Below are 23893 nucleotides of genomic sequence, written 5' to 3' on the forward strand. Positions count from 1 at the left end.
TTATTAACATTTTTATTAAATGGTTGATGGAGAAATAAGACACAATGAAAATATCAGTATCTGCTTTTTTCTTCTTTAGTTTATGGGTATATTGCATTACCTCTCAGGTTGGCTGAAATTACAATCTTGTGCAACATTTTTAAAACAATGAGAAAATCATAGCAATAGGCATTTAACTTGAACCGGTCCATCAACTAAAAATTCATGATCATTGGTCTCTTAACACATCAAAAAGTTAATTATGGTCTTTTTTTGTCAACTTCGGGATTCCGTTAAGATGAGTCATGTTGGAAGAACTATTGATACAATTGGGTAAAAATTAAGGGATCATTTCTCCAATTGAATTAAAATTGATGGACGATTAATTTCTACAATTTTTCTCATTATTTTTTCATATTCTCCCTTAATTCAACCTCTAAAACTCAGAAACACATGGTATTCCCATGGAAAAATTGCAGGAAGCCATTTGGCTGCTCAACGCAAATCGACAGTGGTGCGAGCAATCAGCTCTAAGCACAAAAGACTGGAAGTTATTTGCCAAATATTTCAAACTCCAAACTAATGAATTACTATTGAATAACTAAAATGATGAAAGGAAAAGATGCTTCGATGTTAATTGATGAAAAGAACATGATAAGTGGAAAAGAAGACGACGAAAGTGGTTGGAGCGTCACCTTTGAAAGTGATGGAGTTGGTGGAAAAGGCATCATATATAATTTCCAGGAAAGACTGACGATGTTGCGTTCTACCATTCTTTGTTTTGTTTAATTGAATAGTTTGATTTTAACAGTTTTTTTTTTTAAATAATCTAACGCGTTTCTTCAAATGAATTTCCCTCTATCATACCACCTGGGAACTACTTTGTCTCTTCCTATCTATTTGGTTTACACTACTGCAGTCGTCAGTTGCCACCAAATTGTTTCTTTCTATATTGTAAGAGCATGTTCAAGGAAATAAGGTATAAATTAAGACAAAATTTGACATTGACAACCTTAGCTAACATTAATTTGTATATCCATTTATTCTTAGATTTGGAAGTGGTACTTAAATTTTCACTCAAATTTAGATTAAGTCCCTAAACAAAAGTTCGTTAATTGAACAATGTGGTTGCTGTCGGTGGAGGTTTTCTGGAATCCTCGAGGATCCTTCCTCTCTCGAGACGTTGTGATTGGCTCATATAATGCTGTGCTGGCAACAATTGAACAATGTGGTTGCTGTTGGTGGAGAGGTCACCTTTCGGTGGGATGCATTGAAAGGTGCAGACCATATGGAGTGTTACAAAAGAAAAGCAAAAGTAGGCTTGCTTTTTTGAGTTTGGGAGCATTTGACTAGAGAAGCTAGTGGATGAAAGGTGATTGATGCCTTTGGCTTTTTTTTAATGCAAGGAAATGCTTGCATTGGGGTATGCTAGCCGAGTGAGAGGGCATGCATCAGGGAAGCTTCCAAAGAGATGGCCACAGCATTTGGCTCTTTTCATGGGCACGGTTAAGAGAAATCAAGAGAAATCAATAGTGAAAGGTCTCTAGTGAAATAACTTTTGGAATAGAGTAAGGTTCTTTTGGAATAGAGTAAGGTTATTGGGAAACTTCTCTAAGTGGATGTACAAGATATTTGAAATTAGGTTATGTTGATTTAATTCAAGTGTAATTTGTGTTATTATTCTCATAATAAAGAACAATACCTGTTAAATACTATTGCTGCTATTAATATTAAATTTTTTAGTTTCTACAACTCACTATCGTTTACTAATATATTATGTTCAACATGTGACGAAGAAAGTCTTCTTTTAAATCTATATTATATATGTTACATTATCCTATGCAAACTCACAAACACAAAATTGGACATTACTCTTTGCAACCAAACATCCATTCAAAAGGCTCAGAGAAAAGCAAAACTGGTCTAGGGATGATTTGGTGTTCCACAGGATCGAATAGCATTACAACGAGCCTTGAATCCACTACCTAGAAAATAGAAATACTAGAGTTTAATTTTGAGAGACTTGATGAACCAAAACCTGCACAACAGATAATCATAGACCTCATAGTAAGTAGATCAAGATAAAATTAGTTTTAGGATTTCAAACATTCTTCTCTATTATTCTTCTCCCTTTATGTGTAGTTTAGGTGTGTTGGGTGAAACAGAAAGAGGTGAGAAAGAGGCTTTTTTCGACTTTTGCTAGTCACTTTGGACAGATCAACGCATCAAAGCACATGCTGCAAATTACTTTTTCTTGTTTAGCTTATGGGCATATTGCATTACCCCTCAGTTTTGCTTGAAATTACAATCTCATACATCTTTGAAACAATGATAAAATTGTAGTAGTGAACACTCAATTTTAATCCAATTAGAGCAATAGTCCTATAATATTAACTAAAAATTTATGAACATCGGTCCCTTAACTTATTAAAACGTTAGTTATGGTCTTTTTTGTCAATTTCGTCAAAATCCCGTCAAGACGAGTCATACTAGAAGAACAATTGATACAATTAGATAAAAATTAAGAGACCATTTCTATAATTATCCGTCCCCAAATTTTACGAATTTACCAATTCGAAAGATGTTTTTCTTAGAAATTACTGTTTTAATTATTTTATATGATTTTATATTATTATTGGATATTATTTAAATGTTTTCTAATTCGATATTTTAAATATTTTATAATTTTATTTTGTGGCCCGTGGGGCCCACACCCCACTTCCCTTCCTTCCCCGTGTCAATTCTCTTCCTGTTCACTCGGGAACTCTCTGGAACACTCTCCCTCATCTCTCTCCCTCCTCCCTCTGCAACAACAACAACGACCCGAGGCACCACCTCGCCTCGCCCCTCCGACGAGCTTCACCGCCACCAACAACCATCACTGTCTACCCTGCACCTCCCCGTTCCCCTCGTCCCGCTCTCTCTCCTCTGTGCTCGAGGCACAGCTGCAGGAATGGCAGCCACCATCGCCATACTTCCCGGGGAGATTTCACGGTGCTCCGACCTGGGTAAGCCTCGGGATGCTTAAGATTCTTTCATTTTCGTCATGGTGGTTTAATTATAACCTAGAGTTTGCGATTTAAACGTCGGATTTGCACAGGAACAGAGAAAGCAAGAAACTCAGTTTGCCGGCGAGGGTCGAACGGCTTTTGAGTCGTTTTACGGACACTTCCCGGCCACGGCAGGGCCAAATATTGGTATATTTCTACTCCTCTCCTCTGTAGCTTCAATTTGGTATATAATATGTCTAGGTTTTGTTAGGTTTTGGGGTTGATCGGAGCTCGGGGAGCTCCGGCGTTCTTCTTCGTGGAGCCCTTTTAACTAAATTTACAACGGACGCGTTAGTGATAGAATGGTCAAATTCACTTACCTTGCGATCCTTGACATCTACCTAACAATGTGAATGGCACACGCACTACAAATAATGGAAAGCTTTCCAAATTGAAATTCATGCCCCTTTCAATGAGTGCCTAGGAACTAATGGCATTGAACAAGACATGGAGATAAGCATATTAATTTTCAATTCCTTGAATCAATGTTGTATGACCAGGATGGATAGAAGGTTTGGCATCTCGATTGAACTTTATGGGCATGTTTGATACGCATGATCGATTTGGCTCGGACTAATTGTAGGGAATGGTTTGAATTGGTTTCGCTTGGACTGATTGTAGGGAACGGTTTGAATTGGTTTGGCTCGGACTAATTGTAGGGAATTGTTTGATACGCAAGTTCGATTTTGATAGCAGATGAAAGCCAGACGCTGAAGCTTCGATTTTGATAACAGATGAAGGCCAGACGTTGAAGCTAAAAGGGAGATTCATCATTGTTGTGAGGTTTCCTTTCCTTGTGTCTCAAGTAGACCTGGCATTTTGGACCCGACCCGTTAATATTAGTATTTGGATGGATGCTTAACGGGTCGGGTCGCTAACGGATGAACCCGTTAACAACCTGTTAAATAATGGATCACTTTGGGTCAACCCGTTAGCACACGTTATAAATTATATTGGAATGCTCCCTCGAGCCGCTTTGGGTCTTCCGCTCCCTCCACCATCTCTCCCAAGAAGTCTCCTCCCTCAAGCCGCTCCAGTTCCTCCTGCGCTGCACCTCTCGCTCTGTGATCCGCAGGTCAACCCTTCTCTCCATCCTCCTTAGTGCAGAAATTAGGAGAGACATAAGCCACCTCCTGCAAGTGTTTAGGTTCATGGTAACAAACTCTTTCTTCAAAGATTGTCCTGACAAACCTTTGAAATTTCCTACTGTAGCAATTAAAGAAAGCGCGGGTGAGGAAGAGGTGGCTGAAAAGTTCTCCTCACTTGCAGAGAAAGATGCTTTAAAGGGAAGTGATAAATCCATGGTTGGAAGAGAAACATGCTTTGAAATTTCTCACTTGTAGAGAGGAGCTCGAGAGTCTCCAGGAAGAGTTCCAGAACCAGACGGAGGAGAAATCCAAGTCGCAGCTCCTTGTCGTCAGCACCCTTTTATACATCATTGCAGTTAATGTGTAATTGTATCGGAATACAAAAAAAAAAAAAAAAAAAAAAAAAAAAAATTGAAACTAGTGTTAACGGGTGATCTATTAGATTAACGGGTTGGGTTTGGATGATCCGTTAGCTTAACGGGTTGGGTTTGGATGATCCATTAGCTTAACGGGTCGGATTGAACCCAATCCAAACCCGATAAACCCGATCCGTTTACAGGTCTAGTGTCAAGTTAGGGGTTTGGATTGGTCCTATTGAGGCCCGTCATTTTGGTCCTCATCCGTTTGGTTCAAGCTGAGATTGGTGTTACATGTGCAGAACAGTTTGTAATAGCATTATCTCCTGCAACCCTTCGCAACTGCAAGATAATTCACAATCAAAGATATCCGAGTATGCAACAAATTCAAATCAATCACATTTGGAGATCCCATCATTTGGTCGGTTCGAATTGTAATGAGGGCTTCTTCCCCCATTGTGAAAGCACTAACTTTATATGTCAAATCGAAACAACAAAAATTGTGCTCATTTCGGGTAGCTTCGGTTTCGGGTCGAAAATTAGTTGATTTGATACAAGTGGTACCAAGTGAACCATGCAATGAGTGTCTGCTTCAACAAGGAAACCTTGGACACCCAATTCAATGCCTAACTGATAATCCAAAACAATCTAACGTTAATTACTGGCCAGAGGCGAGCTACTAGAGAAATATCGTCTTATGATTTTTCGGTGTTGTTTTCACTCTTAACATCTCCATAAACCTCTGAAACTCTCACACGTTTCGTAACTGAAATCATTGACTTACCCCATAAACACTTGTGAAATCCCGAGACTCATTTATTTCATGACAAAGAAAGACTTCTTTCACATCCACAAAAAACCATGAGGCAAATATGAAATAGCAAATATAAACTCCACTAATCTTTTCATTTCTTTTTTTCTCACAAACCCAAATAATCTCAATCAACTCAAATCTGAAAACTAGAATTTGAGAGAAAGCCCGACAATCTTTACCTTGATTGAAATTCTACCAGTAGTGATAGCTAAGTCTATCACTTTCTAAAGCAAATACAGATACAACTACAGTCATTAATATACAGAAACTTCTCCTTCAAATGCTGATAGCGATAACAAATCATATTTGTTCGTTGGCATTGCAAGACCAATATCTAATAGTAATGACTTTAAAATGCAGCAATGGTGCACCCAAGGTATTTCACTTGACCAAAGCCAAAACAGTCAGATTATATGGAATTTGAAAAGCAAAAGTGTTGCGTCTACAGTACGAAATTATTCGAAATTAAACCGTATAGTATTACACTACTAAAAGAGTAAACTCAAATGCAATGAAAGCAATGCATCCAAGCATTAGATTTACACGATCAACTACTTCAAAAATAATTTAGGAAAGAGTTATGGCAATTTCCTTCTCATCAAGTAAACTTGGTAATTCATATATGCAAAGAGAATCGTACAAATGTACAACACTAAGAATTTCGTAAATTGCTAGCATACTGCAACTACAGAGCAATACGCCAATACTCTTTTACGAAACACTCAATCTTACAACTTAGAAACCGAGAGATGCATTGCATTCTAATCAACATGCATGGGTTCCGAGCCCCCAGCCGCACGTTCCATTCCATTTTTCTGCTCTTTCTCCTCCATTAGCAGAGCAACATACACCCGGAAATTACACCATTTTCTTAAAGCGTTCTAATTCTACTGCTTAATGCACACAACATATCGGGAATTCAATATAGCTCACATACCACGTGCAGGAGCAGAGCAAACTGCTTCTTCCTCAGCTCCAGCGTCCGCGAATTTGCGGTGTGCTCCGCATCCAATGCCGCAATCTCTTTCTCCAACTCTGATATGATCTTGAGCGTCTCAGACCGCGGCGGGTGCGTAGCAATCAATTTCCTGATCACCTCACACTCCTCCTTGTGCCTTCTTTCGACCTTACTCTCCTCGAGCTGCTCCTTGAGCGTCTCAATGTCGGCCTTCGCCAACACAATCTGCCCGTTAATCTCCTCCCTCAGCTAGTCGAAGTTGTGCTTCTCCCGGAGATTCGCATCCACGACGGCCTTGCTCTTGCGATTTATCGGTAGCCATCACGTGATCGTAGCAGTGAAGCGTACATATTTACACCTAGTCTGTCGTATAGGTCACACTAGGTGACTCCGACTCTTGTGCTAGCATAGATTGATGAGCAATAGGTTCAGTCATACAGGTCACACTAGGTGACTCCAACTGGCATGCTAGTTTAGACATATTTCACACCTAACTTACATTTATTATTGCTGAGATATTGAAGCATCTGTTTTCACTGCACTTGTGCATTCATTTTCGTACCTACGTAGTATTATTATTTTCTGAAAACTATACAGGTTTTACGGCGAGGGGTTATAACGTTTTCAAAAGGTTTTTATTAAAACTTTATTTTCAAGCCCGCTCACCCTTGTTTTTCGCCCCTCCAGATTCTAGTAGCAGAGTTTTCGTACCGACGAGGATTATTGGCAAATCTTGGTGTAGGCAAGATTACCTTCGATGGTATAATTCTCATCCTATTTTACTGTACTGTACTTATGCTCTGTCATCACGTGTGAATTGGGATCATTCCCATTCACAGCGCACTCTTGTATTTAGGCACTTTTAGGTTTAAATTTATTTACATTTTCCATATCACTACACTTTATGACTTCGTCACTTTCCAGGTGTCGGCCAACATAGCTTGATTTGGAGTCCAAGTGGACATACCGGGTCGGGATGTGTCATTTCGAATGTTTTTTGGTTTGTCATGTGTGTAAGAATGTGAAATATACTATCTGAGGTAATCAATTGGGATTGGTTACTTCTTTTTTTCTTTCTATTTATTTATGTTGGGATTGGTTACCTTTTTATTTTTTTATTTTTTTCCAGATTAGAGATTTTAATCTTCTGCACTTCAAATTTGAAGCACGCTGTAGTACAGAGTATACAATTCCTTGTTGACATTGTTGTAAACTTTGCTTCTTCCTTTATTCTTTCAACGTTGAGGATTATTTGGTTGTTTTTATACAATCGAAAGTTGGTCATGAAACATGAGTGATACGTTTCTATCAAGTTTCGGTGGGGCACCCCATAGAAAACAATTTTCTGTTCTGTAGCAATGTGGTTGAAAGCTACCAGATTTTCTGTTTATGTTGAGCAAAACTATGATCAACATCTGCTGTATCCATAGAAAACAAATCATCCATCGTGTCCTTATTTGTTATGCTACTTTTTTTACGGTTTCGTAGAAAACAAATTGATCGCCTTCACTTTTGAAAGCAACTAAACTCTTTTACCAAATCAAAATCTCTTTTTCAAGTTTTAATATTTCACTTTAGTTTTTTTGTTTTTGCCTTTTTGAATGGGTAGTATTGTAATTTTGGAGACATTGTTGTACTAACAAAATATAAATTTTTAGTTTCAGATCGAAATGAGTATATTTCCAATCCAAAGTTTGGGTCCATTTGAAGTTAGCAAAAAATTTAGAGTTTGTGTTAGCAAAATGTGGAGACAAAAAGTTTTCAAATCTGATGTTCAGTTTTCTCATTTGCACTGCATATTGGTTGATGCATTGGTAAGAAAAATATCTACTTACACTATTCAAATGTAAAGATTAGTCAACTAATTTTTTAGTTTAATGGCTGTTTGGATGCATAAAAATCTTTTTTGTTCAAATGTCCTTTTGAATGGATAATCAAATCGATATAGATTTTGTTTTCATCGTTTCTTTATCTTACTTATTTGAGCTAAACACAAATCCTAATATTTCATAGTTAAGCCCTGAAATTAGAACACAATTTCTTTACATGAAACTGAAGTTTTCTCTGATTGAGAACTCTCTATTTGTTCAAATTGTGTTACAAATTTTGTGTTTTTTTTCTTTTTTCTTTTAACCGGTGGACTTAAAAGAGATCAAGTATGCAGTGGATTGGTAGGATCAACATTTAAGAGGTAGAGGTCAACTCTTTCTCTCATGTTAACTTCTACTGTGATCTTTTTGTTATTAAATTTTGGTGGAAACATTGTTTAGTATAAAGCTTATCACAATACAATATAAAGATGAATTAGAAATAGAGAGGTGTTAATTTGATTTTCTGTTTACTTTAGCGATTCTGGATAATGATCATGAATGTTGGTGATATTGCATCTCTGTTTTTTTCTTTCTATTATACCACGATTATGGATTTTGTTTATTTCAAACATGTTATTGTGATAGCTGAATGATTCATATTGCAGAACATGCTTAAAAAATTATAGCTTTAACTGATCACTCATCTTTAATCTCTCTCCCTCCCTCTCACTATTGCAGTAACTCCCATTGTATTCCGTTTGCTTTTGTTGCTACTAGGGATGGCAACGGGGGAAAATTGGGTTCATATGTGCCATTTCCATAACCGAACCCGTTTGTTTCCCCCGTACCTGAAACCGTAAAAAACCCGAACATGAATTCCCCGTAACTGGTAGCGGATTCCCCATCGGTTAACGGTTTTTCCATTAGAAAAGTTAACCTTCCACAAGTAAATATTCCCCGACATGCCTTCGCTGTTCGCTGCGAGCAGATTGATCGGTTCTTCTGGGAAACCCTTGACATCAACTTGCGGTTGCACATCAAAAATCCCAAAATTCAATAAAAATGCAAGCTTTATTAGTTGAGGCAGTTCATCAAACAGGTTGTGTGCATAAGAAAGGAGGTGATCTTACCTTGGACTAGGACTAGTACTGGACAAAGTCAGAGGAGGCAGAAGGCTCGCAGAGTTGAGAGGAGGCAAGGAACCGTTCGCTGACGCAGATGAAGCCAACGTTGAAGGCTTGAAGCAATATATGCTGCTACTAATTTGTAAGAGAAAACAATTAGGTTTTTCTTCCCAAAATTGAAGTATTGAACCATCTTTTCTGGCCTTGGGAGTTCTTCCAAATTCCATGATTGATTGAAAGCATTAAAATATTTAGAATAAAGATAAAGACCTTTGAAGTTTGCAGTCTGCGCTACACAATCTGCATGCTCAAGAGGTATATTTTCTGGAAGAACTCAAAGGCTTTGAAGTGTGCACTGCATGCTCAAGACCTTTGTAATCTCTCAGAGCAACTCCATCCTTAAAAACTTTGCGCTAGCACTCAGCCTATTTATCCACTAAGTGAACAGTAATAGACCCTAAATAAACAGTAATAGGCCAAAGCATCTCCACCCCTAAAAAAATGCGCTGGCACAAACGATCTCCACCCTTACAAAATGCGTTGGCACCCAGTCCATTTAAAATATTAATAATTTTTTTTATAAAATAATAAATTAAAAAAATAGTTTTAATTTTGGATAGGATTTTTAACCAATCTCGTCACGCCACGTGTCATTATTCGAACGTACTATTTTGTGAATAGATTTCCGCTAAGATTTTCAATCAATCCTTACAAGCCATGTGTCACTTCCTGTTTACAATAATTTAGGCAAGATTTCGATAAGATTTTCAGCCAATCTTGTCACGCCACGTGTCATTATCCGAACGTACTATTTTGTAGATAGATTTCTGATAAGATTTTCAACCAATCCTGACGCGCCACGTGTCACTTCCTGTTTATAATAATTTAGCCAAGATTTCGATAAAATTTTCAACGAATCACGTAGTGCCACGTGGCATTGTCTAGAACCTCATCTTTTCTTTTTTTGTCCATGTAAACCCTACATCCCTACATCCATCCTCACACTAAACTCAATTTTTTTTTTTAGCTCAGAATCCTTCTTTATCGTTTTCAAATCTTGAGTTCTTACAATGTCTTCTTCAAGGATGGTGTATAAACAGTTGCAAGAGCAGCAGCAAAGGTTGTTGGCACAACAGGAAGAATTAGTCAATCTTGACGAAGGTGGAGGTGGAGATGAAGCCTTCGCAATGGAGGAGGATAAGGATGATCACCATAGAAGGCGGAAGGCCTCACATTCCCGCCGTATCATGGAAGCTGTGGGTCAGATAGCCAAACCTAGACATGCGGCAAACATCGATAGAAGAAGGGAAATACGAGGTAAAGATCTTTTGGAATTATTTTATTCCCAACAGCGTTTTCCTTGATCATGTTTTTAGACATCATTTTAGAATGCAACGAAGTTTGTTCGATAAAATCATGAGTGCTGTTTGCAACCATGATCCATACTTTGTGCAAAACGAGAATGCTTTTCATGTTCTAGGTCTTATTCCTGTGCAAAAAATTACGGCTGCCTTGCGAATGCTTGCATATGGAGCATCTGCAGATCAAGTGGATGAAATCACAAGGATGGGAAAAATAACTGTTCTGGAGTCCCTGATGCAGTTTTGCTCTGCAATTGAAGCCTTCTACACCAATGAGTACCTTTGGAAACCCACGCCAAGGGACATGCGAAGGCTTCTGAGGAAGGGTGAGATGTAAGGCTTCCCTGGCATGATTGGAAGCAACGACTGCATGCACTGGACTTGGAAAAACTGTCCAAGTGTGTGGCAAGGAGCTTATGGCGACATCATTTTGGAAGCGGTGACTTCATTTGATACATGGATTTGGCATGCTTTTTTTGGTGTTCCAGGAGCTCAGAATGACCTAAATGTCCTTGCCCAATCTCCAGTGTTTGATGAACTGCTACAAGGAAATGGGCCAAGATGCACATATTGGGTTAATGGTAATAAATACGAGGGACCATACTACCTTGCAGATGGCATTTACCCAAGGTGGTCAACATTTGTCAAAACAGTGCCACATCCACAGAGTGAAAAAGAAAAACACTTTGCAAAGTGTCAAGAGGGGTGTAGGAAGGATGTTGAGCGTTGTTTTGGTATCCTGCAAGCTCGTTGGACGATTGTCAGGGCTGCAGCTAGAATGTTTGATGTCGAGGCTCTTTGATCCATCATGATGACATGTATTATTCTCCACAACATGATTGTTGAAGACGAGTATGATTATGATGCCATTGATGAATACGAGCCGGATCCGATGAACAACTCAAGAACACAAATCTACTATGCTCATGACCGGACCGAAGATCCCGTGAAACACGAACCGTTGGAACGGGATGGATATTACAATGAATTGATCGTTCAGTGGTACACTTCTTTGCAAGAGCCATACTGACACGTAACCCGCCAGAATGACTTGATTGACCACCAGTGGGGATTGCACAAATGCGAAGATAATTAAAATAAGGCTTGTGGTTGAAGAATAAAGTGTACTGTTTTTTAAGTAATCTTATTTAGTGTGTTTTTTTTTTTAAGTTTATATGGTGATGTTATGTAATTTTATTTGGTGTTTTTTTTAAACTTTATTTAGTGAGTTTGTGTAATCTTATTTGATGTGTTTAAATAAAGTACAAAAAATAAATAAGAAATTAAATAAAATTCTAAAAATAATAAGAAATTACATAACAAATTAAATAAAGTACTACAAATAAATACGAAATTATACAAAGTTTGTGGAGTTAGGATATGTGGTGCTAGGATCTTCGTTGCTAGGATTTCTGTAGCTAAAACCCCCTCGACTTGTTTCGGCATCTCCTGCACGCCTCCTTCGCACGACATCTCTTTTTTCCGATGTCCAAAAATATTTTGAATTCGGAGACAGTCCTACTAGAGACTTGTTCATAGTGTCATGATCTGCTTGAGCCATCATTTCTTCTCTAAGCATCTCATTCTCTTGATGAAGTGCTTCTCTAATCATCTCGTTCTCTCGATTAACTGTTTCTCTTTGTCTCTCAGCCGCCGCATCACGAGCCTTAGTAGCTGCTATTATTGCTACCACAGCAGTAGCTTTTTCCTCATCTCTAGCCTTATCCCACGCCATGTTCAGTTCACCTTGGCAAGCAAGTTCCTCCATATATTTAGTGTAGTCATTTTTGGAAGAACTACCTTTTTTCTTTGATGCCTTTTTACCTTGAGGCCTGAGGGATTGACGAGTCGGTTGGGTCTCCGGCACTTCTTCAGGTGTCCCTTCCGTGTCTTCAAATGTGTTGGCTTCTTGTTCGGGCGTGTTTGCTTCTGGCGAACTGTGTAGACCCATACCGTGCATGACAACTTCAGGACTGGTTGCCACAATTTTGTATCTAGGGCAATCTTTGACAATTTGCCAACATTCCCATTTGTTGAATGATTGTTACGGTTCATTGCATTGTAGAATGCTTGTGCTTGTAGTGTCCACAAAAATGTGGGATAAGATAGTATTAAAAAATACGGGTGTAACACAAATAAATAAAGTAAAATATTGATCCGCGTGGAATGCATAAAAATTACATAAGAAATTAAATAAATTAAAATATTGATGTGGGTGGAATGCATATAAATAAATAAAAATATTGTTACCTGATCCGCTAAACTTGTTCCACTGCGCAGATTACCGTAAGCATGAGAGATGGCATTTTTCCAACAAGTAAAGGATGTGTTGAGTTTTTTCCAACGACCTTGAAGACCTTGACTAGATCTGGCATCTTTTCCATGTACATCGCAAAACGCTTTCGTAATTTTACTCCACATTTCTTGCTTATCCATTTCATTACCTGTAATCGGGTCATGAGTAGTGTGAACCCAACATTCACACAACGTAACATCTTCAATGAGCTTCCACGAAGTCATTTTTTTCTCTCAAAGTGTACAAAATATTCAAATGTAGAAAGTGTAGAAAGTGTAAAAAATATTGAAATGTGGTGTAAGGTGGAAGATGAGGGTTAGGTATTTATAGAAAAAAAAAATTAATTTTTTAAATTTTTCTATATTTAAAAAAAAAATCATAATATTTAATGTTGTTAATTAATCTGGACCGTTGGATTTGAAAAATATTCAAATCCAATAGCCAACGAGCTGCCACGTCGCCAACTGTCACAACCCGTCCCGGAATTTTAATTCCGAGGACGTGAAGTTATGAAAATGCCCTTAAACGGGACTAAGGGGCGTAAAATATGTTGTAACTTGATGATTTGGGGATTGGGTAGGATCCCACCTCCCTCAAATCTCTCCCCCATTTCTGCATCTTGTCTCTCTCTCTCCTCCCTCACAAACCTCTCATTCTCTCTGTAAGTTCTCTCTCTCTCCTTCGAACTCACACGGACCATCCACAAAACCACCCTAAAACTATACCAACGAAGGATCTAAGACCACCATCGTACTCCTGAAGACCACACGAACACGATGGTACCAATTTCAGGTGAGTTTCACTTCGGAAAACATGGATTTCAATTTCACTGTGCGTGTGCACTGTTCATGCACACGTAAAACTTGATGTTTTCTGGGATTTTGAAGCTTGTAGGAAGCTTGGTGAGGTCCTAAGGAAGCTCGGAGTGCTTCGTTTGAAGGATTTGGACGTCGGGATCACGAACTGTAAGTTCGGCCGAATTTTCGTATTTTTGGAAAAGTTTGATTCCGTTGTTTTTAGGCCATAAAACTAGTCCAACGTGGTAGATTATGATTAGGGCTTCATTTTGGTATAGATTACGTGAAAAATGGACGTAAGAACAAGGAGAATGACAAGTTCAAAGTTTGGCCAGAGCTTTCGGGGCTTTTTTCCGGCGAATCCACGACGAGTTAGGGGTCAAGGCAGGTATGGATCTGTTCGTCTCGTCAATACCTTCATTTTGATATATAGTACGTCGAAAATGGTTAAGAAATGAAGAAGTTATGACACTTTGAAGTTTACCCAGAAATTCCGGCAAAACACCGACCGCCGGCGAAACCAGTCCGGCGACGCGAGGAAGAAGACGCGCGCGTGGGCAGCGCGTGAACAGGGCGCGTGGGGGCGCGTGAGAGCTCCAAATTGAGTTCTGAAAATTGTCACGCGTTCGTGACGTCGTGTAGATCACCGTGGTATATTCATACACCCAAATTGAGTAACGTATGAGAAAGTTATGGACGAATGTTTGGTGTATGTGCGTTAAATAACGTCAATTTGGTTACTTTTTGTATAGGTGAAAATTATACAGAAGAAGAATGTAACCAATCTAGGGGAGGCTCAAGGACCTATGAGACGTCGATGTGATCAGTGAGTGGGCAGTTATTTTTCAGTATATATATATATATATACGTATGTTTGACGTATTTCCCAGAAAACGTATTTTAAAAGAAATACGAATTAAATATCCTGTCATATATGCATCATATTTTAATATGTGCATTACCATAATTATGCATACTGTTGCATGGTGCTGAGGAGGCCCAGGTAAGCTACATTTGAAATACATTTGATATACATATGAAATACGTTTGGAATACGATTGAAATACTATCATCACATGCATTAGTAGTGGCATACATTTATATATGTGTATTGGTGCTGTGGACGCACAGGTAAGTGCCAGGTAAGTGGTATTCATGTTGTTATGCAGTAGTAGTTTGAGATGTTTAGAGAGCTCATAATCTACACCCCCGGTGTTAGTGCTCCCGCCCGAGGCCAGGGCACAGCCTTCACGTGTATGTTCACCAGCACCGCATGCTCGCCTTGGATCCAAGTTAGGTGCAAGCCTGTCGTACAGACCACATTAGGTGGTTCCGACTTGTAGGTGACCCGCGATTTATCGCACAGCTTCACGTGATCGTAGCACTAGAGCATATATATATTACACCCAGCCTGTCGTACAGACCACGTTAGGTGGTTCCGACTCGTGTGCAGATTCAGTTATTGAGTTTGAGATTTGAGCTCTATATGCAGCCGTACAGGTCACGTTAGGTGACTCCCGGCTGCCAGATTATATGTTATTGACGTGAATTATGCTTGAGCACTTACATTTCATTATGAGGCTTTGACATGGCACATTCTTGAGCATGATTGATATATCTTTGAGCATCACTGGCATATCTATACATACGTATATATGTTATTTTCTGGGGAACTATACTTGTTTTACAGCGAGAGGTTAGTATATGCAAAAGAGAAAAGAAGGTTTTGAATACGTTCGTTTTGCTGACCCACTCAATTTTGTTTTGCGCCCCTCCAGGTTTAAGGAAATGCAAAGGTGTGGTGACTACGAAGAAGTTCAACGGTGTTCTGACAGAATGGACCAAATAAGGACTCACCTTCGGGTGTTTCATTTTAGTAGTATATTTTAAAGCTTCCGAACTGTGCAAATGGTTACGTCACTCTCACGTGACGGCCAGCATGCCCTCCTTCGGGACGGGGTGTGTCACCAACGGTCAAAATTCTGATCGTTGGCCTTTTTTTTTTGTTTTATTTTTTTTTTGTGAAAAAAACGTGGACTGTGATCGGACGGTCCATTTTAAAAGTCAAATTAAAATTTTTTTTACCGTTGGAAATCCAACAGTCTAAAAAACTAGCCGTTGGAAAGCCAACGACATTGAGTAGGGTCACGTAGCCCTAATCCAGGTGAACACAAGTGGGCTGACAAGCGGGCCCCGCCGCCTGCACCCTTGTCTCCTACTCGCGCCCAGTCGCGAGTGTGCTACACGCGTTAGCCAAATAGGCCGGCTTCTGGGTTTGTCCAAAATGGGCTGGTCTGCTGCTTGGCGTGGGGTGGATGCCAGGCTGTTTTGCAGGCTAGAGCACTTTGACAGGGTGCTAGCCTAAGTTTTGGACATGGGGCTGGGCTATTCCACCTCCGGTGGAAGTGCTCTCATAGAGTATTAAAGTTGCTGGAGAAAAAAAATAACAGTAATGCTATTCTTACTATGTTTTTATACCACATTTATATACTATTTTATGTGATATATGATGTGGACAATCACATCATTTAATTAAAAACCATTTAATAAACAAAAAATTAAAAAAAACTGAAATTAAATAATGATTGTAGCATACGAGAAGTCTTATCATTTCCTCCATATTAAACTTCTTCTCCCCGTTTCTTTTTCCACTCCAATTCTTTCACGCTATTTTTTCAGGTCAGTCAAATCAACTACAATCTAAATTAAAAAGGGACTGATACTTTTACGTTGTTGAGTGTTGGTAGACTGGTTGATGGGTATCTTGCAGAAATTGCACTTGACCCAAATCTTAGCCTTAGTAGTTTCATAGAGTTGTCACAATCAATTCCCTAGTCAGCAAGGCCAATTCACGATGGGTTGTACAAAGCCATCGGCATCTACCTGAAGGTATGCGTTTAAGCCATGTCCGCTACGTTTGTTTATTCTTTTGATTTTACTCCGTCATGCTTTTCGCTTCTCACTAGAGTTGCCTTGTCATGTTTCTGAGATTTGAGTGATGATTCGTTCCCGTGTCTCCAGGCGCACCCTAGTTTAACAAAGGCTGAAAGGAAAATAATAAGCGGATTGATGGATGTCAGGAAACTTACAGTGGAGGCATCCATAGATGCGTACCAATAATCCAAATAAAGGAGCGCATGAACCTGGCCTTATCAGATATAATTTAGATTGTGGTGGATTAACTGGCGTGGAAGAAGAAACGGGGGAAGAAGTTGAACGGGTAAGGGGGGGGGGAAGAAGTTGATCGGGTAAGGAAGGAGAAGACTCCTCGTATGCCACAATCATAATTTAATTCTAGCTTTTTTTTTTTTTTTAAATTATTGGTTTATTAAATGGTTTTTAATTTAAATTAAATTCTGATTAATGTAAATGATGTGGCTGTATGCCACATAAGGTGGTATATATTTATAAGGATTTCATTCTTTTATAAAAAAAAAATATAAATATTTTATATATTTTTTTTATTAAAGAATGAAAACAGGCGGGTTCGTGTACAGATTGGGAATGGATGCCCCTACAACCATAACCGAACCCGAAACCAAACAATTTATCCAACGGTTACCCATAACTGTAAAAAATACGAAATTTAATCCTCGAAACTGAATTGTTCGGGTTGGTTACTTGTAGAAATCGAATTTGACGGATTAAATTGTCATCCTAGTTGCTGCCGGTCTGCAAGTAAATCTTTACTTTCCATACAAAGTTTGAATTTTTCTATTACTGACACAATTATTTGGCACTGTTTTCTTTCAAGTTGGTGTGTGAGTGCATTTTCCACTGATCTTTCTGTTGAACTCTCACTGAGTTCCGATTGTGATCACAATATTCTTTGAATTTTCTCCTCTGTCCTATGTTCCACTTATTTCAACTTCCAATTTCTCCACATTAAATGTTCATGGTTTAAGGGCATGGTTCTAACATTATATTATTTTAACAAAATTGCAGGCAGTTCTTCCAAAATAAGAGGAAAAAAATGTGTGATTGTCTGCAACACTTACCAAAGACAGAAATATAATATGGAAGTATATCTTTTGTATGTTTACATTTTAAATTTTCCAGATTGGGTATATGATTAAATGTATTCCAGCAGCTTCTATCATGCAAATATGATTGATAAACTTTTATCCCATTAACTTTCCCTGCAATCCATGACATGTTTTTGGTTTTCTAGCTACTGAGTATGGAACGCCAAATAACCCACTTAATCAGGTAGGTCCACATATTTTGAGAGTTTTTTTTTTAATTTTAAAGGTTTTCTGGACCCTTGATTTTTTAAAGGTCTTTGACTCTTTTGGAGGAACTTCCACTTTCAGTGGGTCCTGCTTCATTACTGTATTGTTCACATGTTCGCTTAATCACGTCTCGTTGTACAGTTTTTAATTCCTCAAAATCACAATTGGTAATATCCTCACACAAAGAAATGCTTATGTTGGAATATTGTTTCATCGTTCGGTTGAGCTCCTCTTCTGTATCTTGTTCATACACTGGACGGACTCCGCACTTCTTCACCTTCAAGCATGTCTTGCTTCCGACATCATCTGTTGTTTCGAAATGAAACCGAATCTGATCCCAACATTTCTCCTCCCAACGAAGGAATTTCCTAGATGGGAAGACCAACCAAAGGTGATCTGACGCTACCTCGTTAAGCAGAACTCCAAAGCCGGTCCTATGACTGCCTTGATTTTTTAACGTGCAAGTCATCAAAGAGAAAATCGTGCAACTTGGTCTTTGACTCTTTTGGAGGAACTTCCACTTTCACTGGGTCCTGCTTCATAACTGTGTATTATTCACATGTTCGCTTAATCACATCTCGTTGTACAGTTTTTTATTCGTCAAAATCACAATTGATAATATCCTCACACAAAGAAATGCTTCTGTTGGAATTTTGTTTCATCGTTCGGTTGAGTTCTTCTGTATCTTGTTCATACACTGGACGGACTCCGCACTTCTTCACCTTCAAGCATGTCTTGCTTCCGACAGCATCTGTTGTTTCGAAATGAAACCGAATCTGATCCCAACATTTCTCCTCCCAACGATTGGTCTCAGGTTGGACTCGCAAAAGGAATATCCTAGATAGAAATACCACCCAAAGGTGATCTGACGCTACCTCGTTAAGCAGAACTCCAAAGCTGGTCTTACGACCGTCTCGCAAGGTGGGATAACATGCAAGTTCATGCCTATGATGTCGTGGCCATTTTAGTCCACGATTGGGAGCTGAAATATTTTGAGCAGGTACAAATAGAGCGCATAAAGCAAACCCCAACACCTTGCTCTTGCATGAGTGCGAAGGTAGCTTCTCAATCACCGAATCTCCCATGCTTTGGTTATTGAACCACTCAGGAATTTCACTTCCAGGAATTACCATACCGGAAAATTCCATAAAATGAGGGGTTTCCGGCAAGTGAAACTTCTGCACAGAGGAACAACGTAAATAAATGTACACAACTAAGGAGACGAGGGAGGATAGAAGAAAGAGAAATACCTGAATGACTCTCTTTAGCATTGAATACATAATGGCATTCCAACCTTGATTTCCAGCCAAACTGAAGCAATTGACAGAATAAAAAAGCCTTAATCTGTTTAATGGAATGGCTGGCAGTTGTTGAAGCCTTTTGCAATTTTCTAATCTAAAACTCATCAGCTTAGAAAGCCCACTGATGCTTGCAGGAAGGCTAACAAAATGGTTTCCGCTAAGATTTAGTACTTCTAAAGAGGACAAGAAACCAATATCATCGGGAATTGCTCCTTCACAAAGATTGCAGTTCTCCAGCTTTAAGTTCCTCAGCTTAGAAAGCCCACCGATGCTTGCAGAAAGGCTAACAAAATGGTTTCCGCTAAGATTTAGTACTTCTAAAGAGGACAAGAAACCAATATCATCAAGAATTGCTCCTTCACAAAGATTGCAGTCCTTCAGATTGCATAATGTTTTGTTGAATGCTTCTGCAAGATCGTTGGCCGGAGCATGATACATGGAAGACTTATGTTGCTTGAATTTGTATTTCTCACCGAGCTCATCCACGAGTTAGTTGGAGAACTGTTTTCTATTGTCAGTGATGAAGTAGCGAGGCACACCATATCAGTGGATGATATGCTTCTTGATGAAACGGACGACAGTTTCTTTCTTGACTTCCCTTAGGGGTACGGCTTCAGCCTATTTGGAGAAGTAATCAGTTGCAACTAGGATGTAAGCTTCTCCCACAGATGACATTGGAGAGATTGGTCTTACGATGTCCAATCCCTATGAATTGAACAGCCATAAAGCAACTATAGGGTGTAATGGCTCAGGTGGTTGATGTATGAAGTTGGCGTGGATTTGGCAGGCTCGGCACTTTTTGGCATGTTCTAGGTGGTCATTCACCATGCCCGGCTAGTAGTAACCCATTCCCTTGAGCTGGAAGTGTAGCTTTGGTCCAGACTGATGACCCCCGCATACACCTGAGTGTGCTTCTTCCATGGCTTGATTGGCTTCTTCCTTACCTAGGCATCTCAAAAGTACTCCTCCAAAAGAGCGTCGACATAATGTTCATTTGTAGTAGAGGAAGAGAGGTGCTCGTCGATCAGCGGCTATCACCACTCTTCAGCGTCGACTGGAAGTACTGAGATGACATTTGTATCATCTATTAGCATTTCGGTAACAAGCGGGATCACCCATCTTTGGTAGACTGGCACGTCTGCAGCTTCGTCTTTTCCTAGTGCCATACTCGAGGCTAGGTTAACAAGAGCGTCTGCCATTTGATTTTTTTTTCTTAGCACATATTCTAGTTCCACAGCCTCGAACATTTGTAGCAGTTGAGTTGCCAGCCGAAAGTATGGGACGAGATCATCCTTCCTCACTTTATATTCAGTCAAGAGTTGATTGATTATGAGCTTAGAGTTGCCATATACTTCTAGGGCTGTGATTTTCATGTTGATCGTCATTTGGAGTATGATGATCGACGCTTAGTACTCAGAGACGTTGTTGGAGCATATTTCACTTAGTCGGAATGAATAGGGTAGTACTTGTCTTTGTGGCGACATGAATACTACTCTTACCCCTACTCCGTCCATTCATGCGGATCCATCAAAGAACATTGTCCATGTCAGGAAGATGTCGATGTAGAACACCTCCTCGTCAGGCAAGTCGTCTGAGATTTTTCAATCGGTTGGGATTAGATGATCGACAAGGAAGTTTGCTAGAGCTTGTCCCTTTACGGCTTTAGCTGGGAAGTAGATGATCTCATATTGATTTAGAAACAACTCCCATTTAGCTAGTCGTCCTGTCAAAACTAGTTTGGACATGACGTATTTGATCAGGTCAGCTTTAGCAACCAAGTGGATGATGTAAGCATGCAGGTAATGTTTGAGCTTCTGAATGGCGAACACCAAGGCAATGCACATTTTTCGAATCTGGGAGTAGTTCAACTCAGTACTGGTGAGCGTTCGACTGAGGTAGTAAAACGCTCATTCTTTCTGGGATGCATTTTCTTGTGCCAAGAATGCTCCAACTGAACTTTCCTGAGCGGCAATGTACAATATGAACGGCTTCCTAGGCACAGGTGCCCCCAGGACAGGTGGACTTGATAAATACCTTTTTATACCTTCAAAGGCATTATGGCATGCTTTGTCCCATACGAACGAAACATCATTTTTCATGAGTTGACTGAAAGGTTGACAACGCCTTGCCAGGTTGGAGATAAAGCGTCTGATAAAGGCTAGCCGTCCTTGTAGGCTTTTCAGCTTGGGTAGGTTTCTTGGCTTATGCATGCTTTGAATGGCCTTGATCTTTGATTGGTCCACTTCGATGCCACGGTGCTTGACAATGAAGCTGAGGAACTTTCCAGAAGTGACGCCAAATTTACACTTCAACGAGTTCATCTTGAGGTTGTATTTTCACAGCCTTTTGAACACTATTCACAAATCCTTCAAGTGATATAATCTCTTTTTCATCTTTACCACCACGTCGTCTACATAACATTCTACATTTTTTGTGTAGCATGTTATTGAAGATTTTCTACATTGCGTGTTGATATATAGCTCCAGCGTTCTTCAGACCAAAGGGTATCACCTTGTAGCAATAAATACCTTTTGGAATGCGAAAAGCTGTTAGTTCCCCGTCTTTGGGAGCCATATGAAGTTGATTGTATCCAGAAGAGCCGTTCATGAATGACAGTGCCTTGTGGCCAGTGGTTGCATCCACCATGATTTCGATGATTGGCAAGGGAAAGTCATCATTCGGGCAAACATCATTGAGGTCTCAGAAGTTTACACAAACACATATTTGTCTAGATTTCTTAAAGACAATGACAATGCTAGAGATCCACTTGGGGTATTGCACCTCTCGAATGATGCCTGCTTTGATTAGTTTGTCAATCTTGGCCTCAATTTGTGCGATGAGCTCAGAACGATAGCGTCTTTAAGTTTTCTTTACCAGTCGCATTCCAGGCTTGACTACAAGATGATACACAACAATGATAGGGTCAAGGCCAGGCATTGCTTTATAGGTCCAAGCAAAGATGTCTTTGTACTCTAATAGTAGTTGGTAGTACTCTTTTATATCGTTTGCACTTAGTAGTGCACTTACGAAAATAAGTTTTAGCTCCTCTTTTGTGCCTAAGTTGAGCTCCTTGAGATCATCAACTGTGGCTTGCCGCCCACATCTTTAAGCTGTGGTGGTGCAGCAGTGATGTCTTCCTCGGGGATTTCGTCTTCTTTGCCTTCTTGGATCGTGATGTGGAAGACATCTTGGACCTCCTCTACAGTGCCGTCATCTCGGTTTTGTTAGCGTGAAGATTGGCCAGTTTGGATGATTGTACGCCTTCTCACTTTCAGTGGTCCAATTATGTTAACTTTTAAGATTGCTTGCCGCTTCATCCTTGAAGGAATGGAGCTTCGAACATCATCTTTTTTTGCTAGACCGTCGAGATTTCTTATTTTGGTGTTGTCTTTCTATTCCAAAAAGCTTCTTGGTTTTTTCAAGTCTTCCCAAAGCCGACCGTTGCAGATGAGAGCTAGCCATGTTGCTTTGTTTCTTAGGTTTTGACAACCTTTTGAAAACAAAGTTTTGGGATGTTGGCACGTTAAGCCTCTTGAAGACAGAGGTTCGGTCTTGGCCACCAATGCAATTAAGTACCGACATTCTGGGTCTTGAACGATTCACCCTATCGAATACTGATGTATGAGGGGCAGATTTAGGCTCATTTTGATATTGTTCAATGCTCACACTGATGTGTTGAGTGCTAGCGTTTTTTGCTTTGCTTGAAATCTTCATTGGTGCGTTTGGTGTGAAGCCAAGTCCATCTTTATTGTTGTGAACTCCATAACCATGCTTCTTCAACTTTTTTTGAGTCTTGGTGAGGTCACGTTCTTTGTTGTTAAAGGTGTTTGAAACCTTCTCTCTAGGATTTGAAGAGGAAGCGAAGTTGTACCCAGCCTTCGACATGAGTTTGTAGGCGTTTGGATCAAAACCTTCTTTGGTCCTTTTGGTTGGGAGAAACCTTGGTTCCACCCCCTTTCACAAAGCCTTTTATAAAGCCTTGTAGTAGTCTTATAACTTTAGCATAGCCTAGTTGTGTCAGAGGCAAAACTGCATTCGTCTTGAGCAACTTTACATTATCCTTGTGCCGTTGTATGTCCATTTTGCTTGTTCTGGTTTCGAATGGGGATTGACCATTCTTTCTTCTCGACATCTAGATGTATCGGAAGACGAGTGTGTTTGGTCCTTTTGAAGGCATCCTACTCCCTTTGGTTGTTGCAGGTTTAGTAGGCTCATCATAGTTTTTGCTTGAAGATGGCATGGCTTCTCACTCTTGCTTCTTGGGCATGGTTGGCCATTCCTGCTTTTTTGGTGTTGTTTTGCCCATGGATTTGATCTCTTTTGGAAGAGCTTCGGGCACCATGTTTTCCTCCATGTAGAACTTAGCGTCTGTGAAGTGTGATTCGGCTTTGGTGAATGGCTTGGTATCGCCTTGGATCACTTTCACTCCTTCTCGATAGATTTTAAAGCATTGGTGGAAGGTGGATGACACTACTTCATTCTCTTGGATCCAAGGTCTTCCTAAGAGCAAGTTGTAGGAAGTTCTTGCATCAATCACGTAGAATATCGTGCTTGATTTGAGTTCACCAATGGTCATCTCCACTAGGATCATGCCCATCGTTCTTTGTCCTCCTTGGTTAAAACCCTAGATTAGCATACGGCTTAGGGATAGTTCATCCACCTTAATGCTGATTGTGGTCATTGTTGACTTCGGCATGGTGTTTATGGCCGATCCACCATCCACAAG

At 39.7% G+C, this 23893-nt stretch overlaps 1 protein-coding gene and 2 long non-coding RNA genes across 3 annotated transcripts; 2 read left to right on the forward strand and 1 right to left on the reverse strand.

Annotated features, from left to right (window-relative positions):
• Window positions 1-2597: 2597 nt before the first annotated feature.
• Window positions 2598-4859, forward strand: LOC137727012 (uncharacterized). Its single transcript, XM_088693471.1, has 3 exons — window positions 2598-2987; window positions 3080-3176; window positions 4242-4859. Exons 1-3 carry the CDS (start codon window positions 2598-2600, stop codon window positions 4370-4372), a joined length of 618 nt encoding a protein of 205 aa, XP_088549597.1. The 3' UTR covers window positions 4373-4859.
• A 3830-nt stretch (window positions 4860-8689) lies between these two features.
• LOC148697189 (uncharacterized) lies at window positions 8690-9568 on the reverse strand. The gene is made up of 2 exons (XR_015963168.1): window positions 9451-9568; window positions 8690-9312 (listed from the first exon to the last, which is right to left on the reverse strand). It is a non-coding gene; the product is annotated as an uncharacterized LOC148697189 (long non-coding RNA).
• Window positions 9569-13323: 3755 nt separating this feature from the next.
• On the forward strand, window positions 13324-13992 carry LOC148697190 (uncharacterized). The gene is made up of 3 exons (XR_015962116.1): window positions 13324-13629; window positions 13725-13802; window positions 13913-13992. It is a non-coding gene; the product is annotated as an uncharacterized LOC148697190 (long non-coding RNA).
• The last annotated feature ends 9901 nt before the right edge of the window (window positions 13993-23893 follow it).

The sequence above is a fragment of the Pyrus communis genome, chromosome 5, assembly GCF_041283825.1.
Source record: "Pyrus communis isolate YQ-2024b chromosome 5, ASM4128382v1, whole genome shotgun sequence".
In the NCBI taxonomy this organism is placed as follows: Eukaryota; Viridiplantae; Streptophyta; class Magnoliopsida; order Rosales; family Rosaceae; genus Pyrus; species Pyrus communis.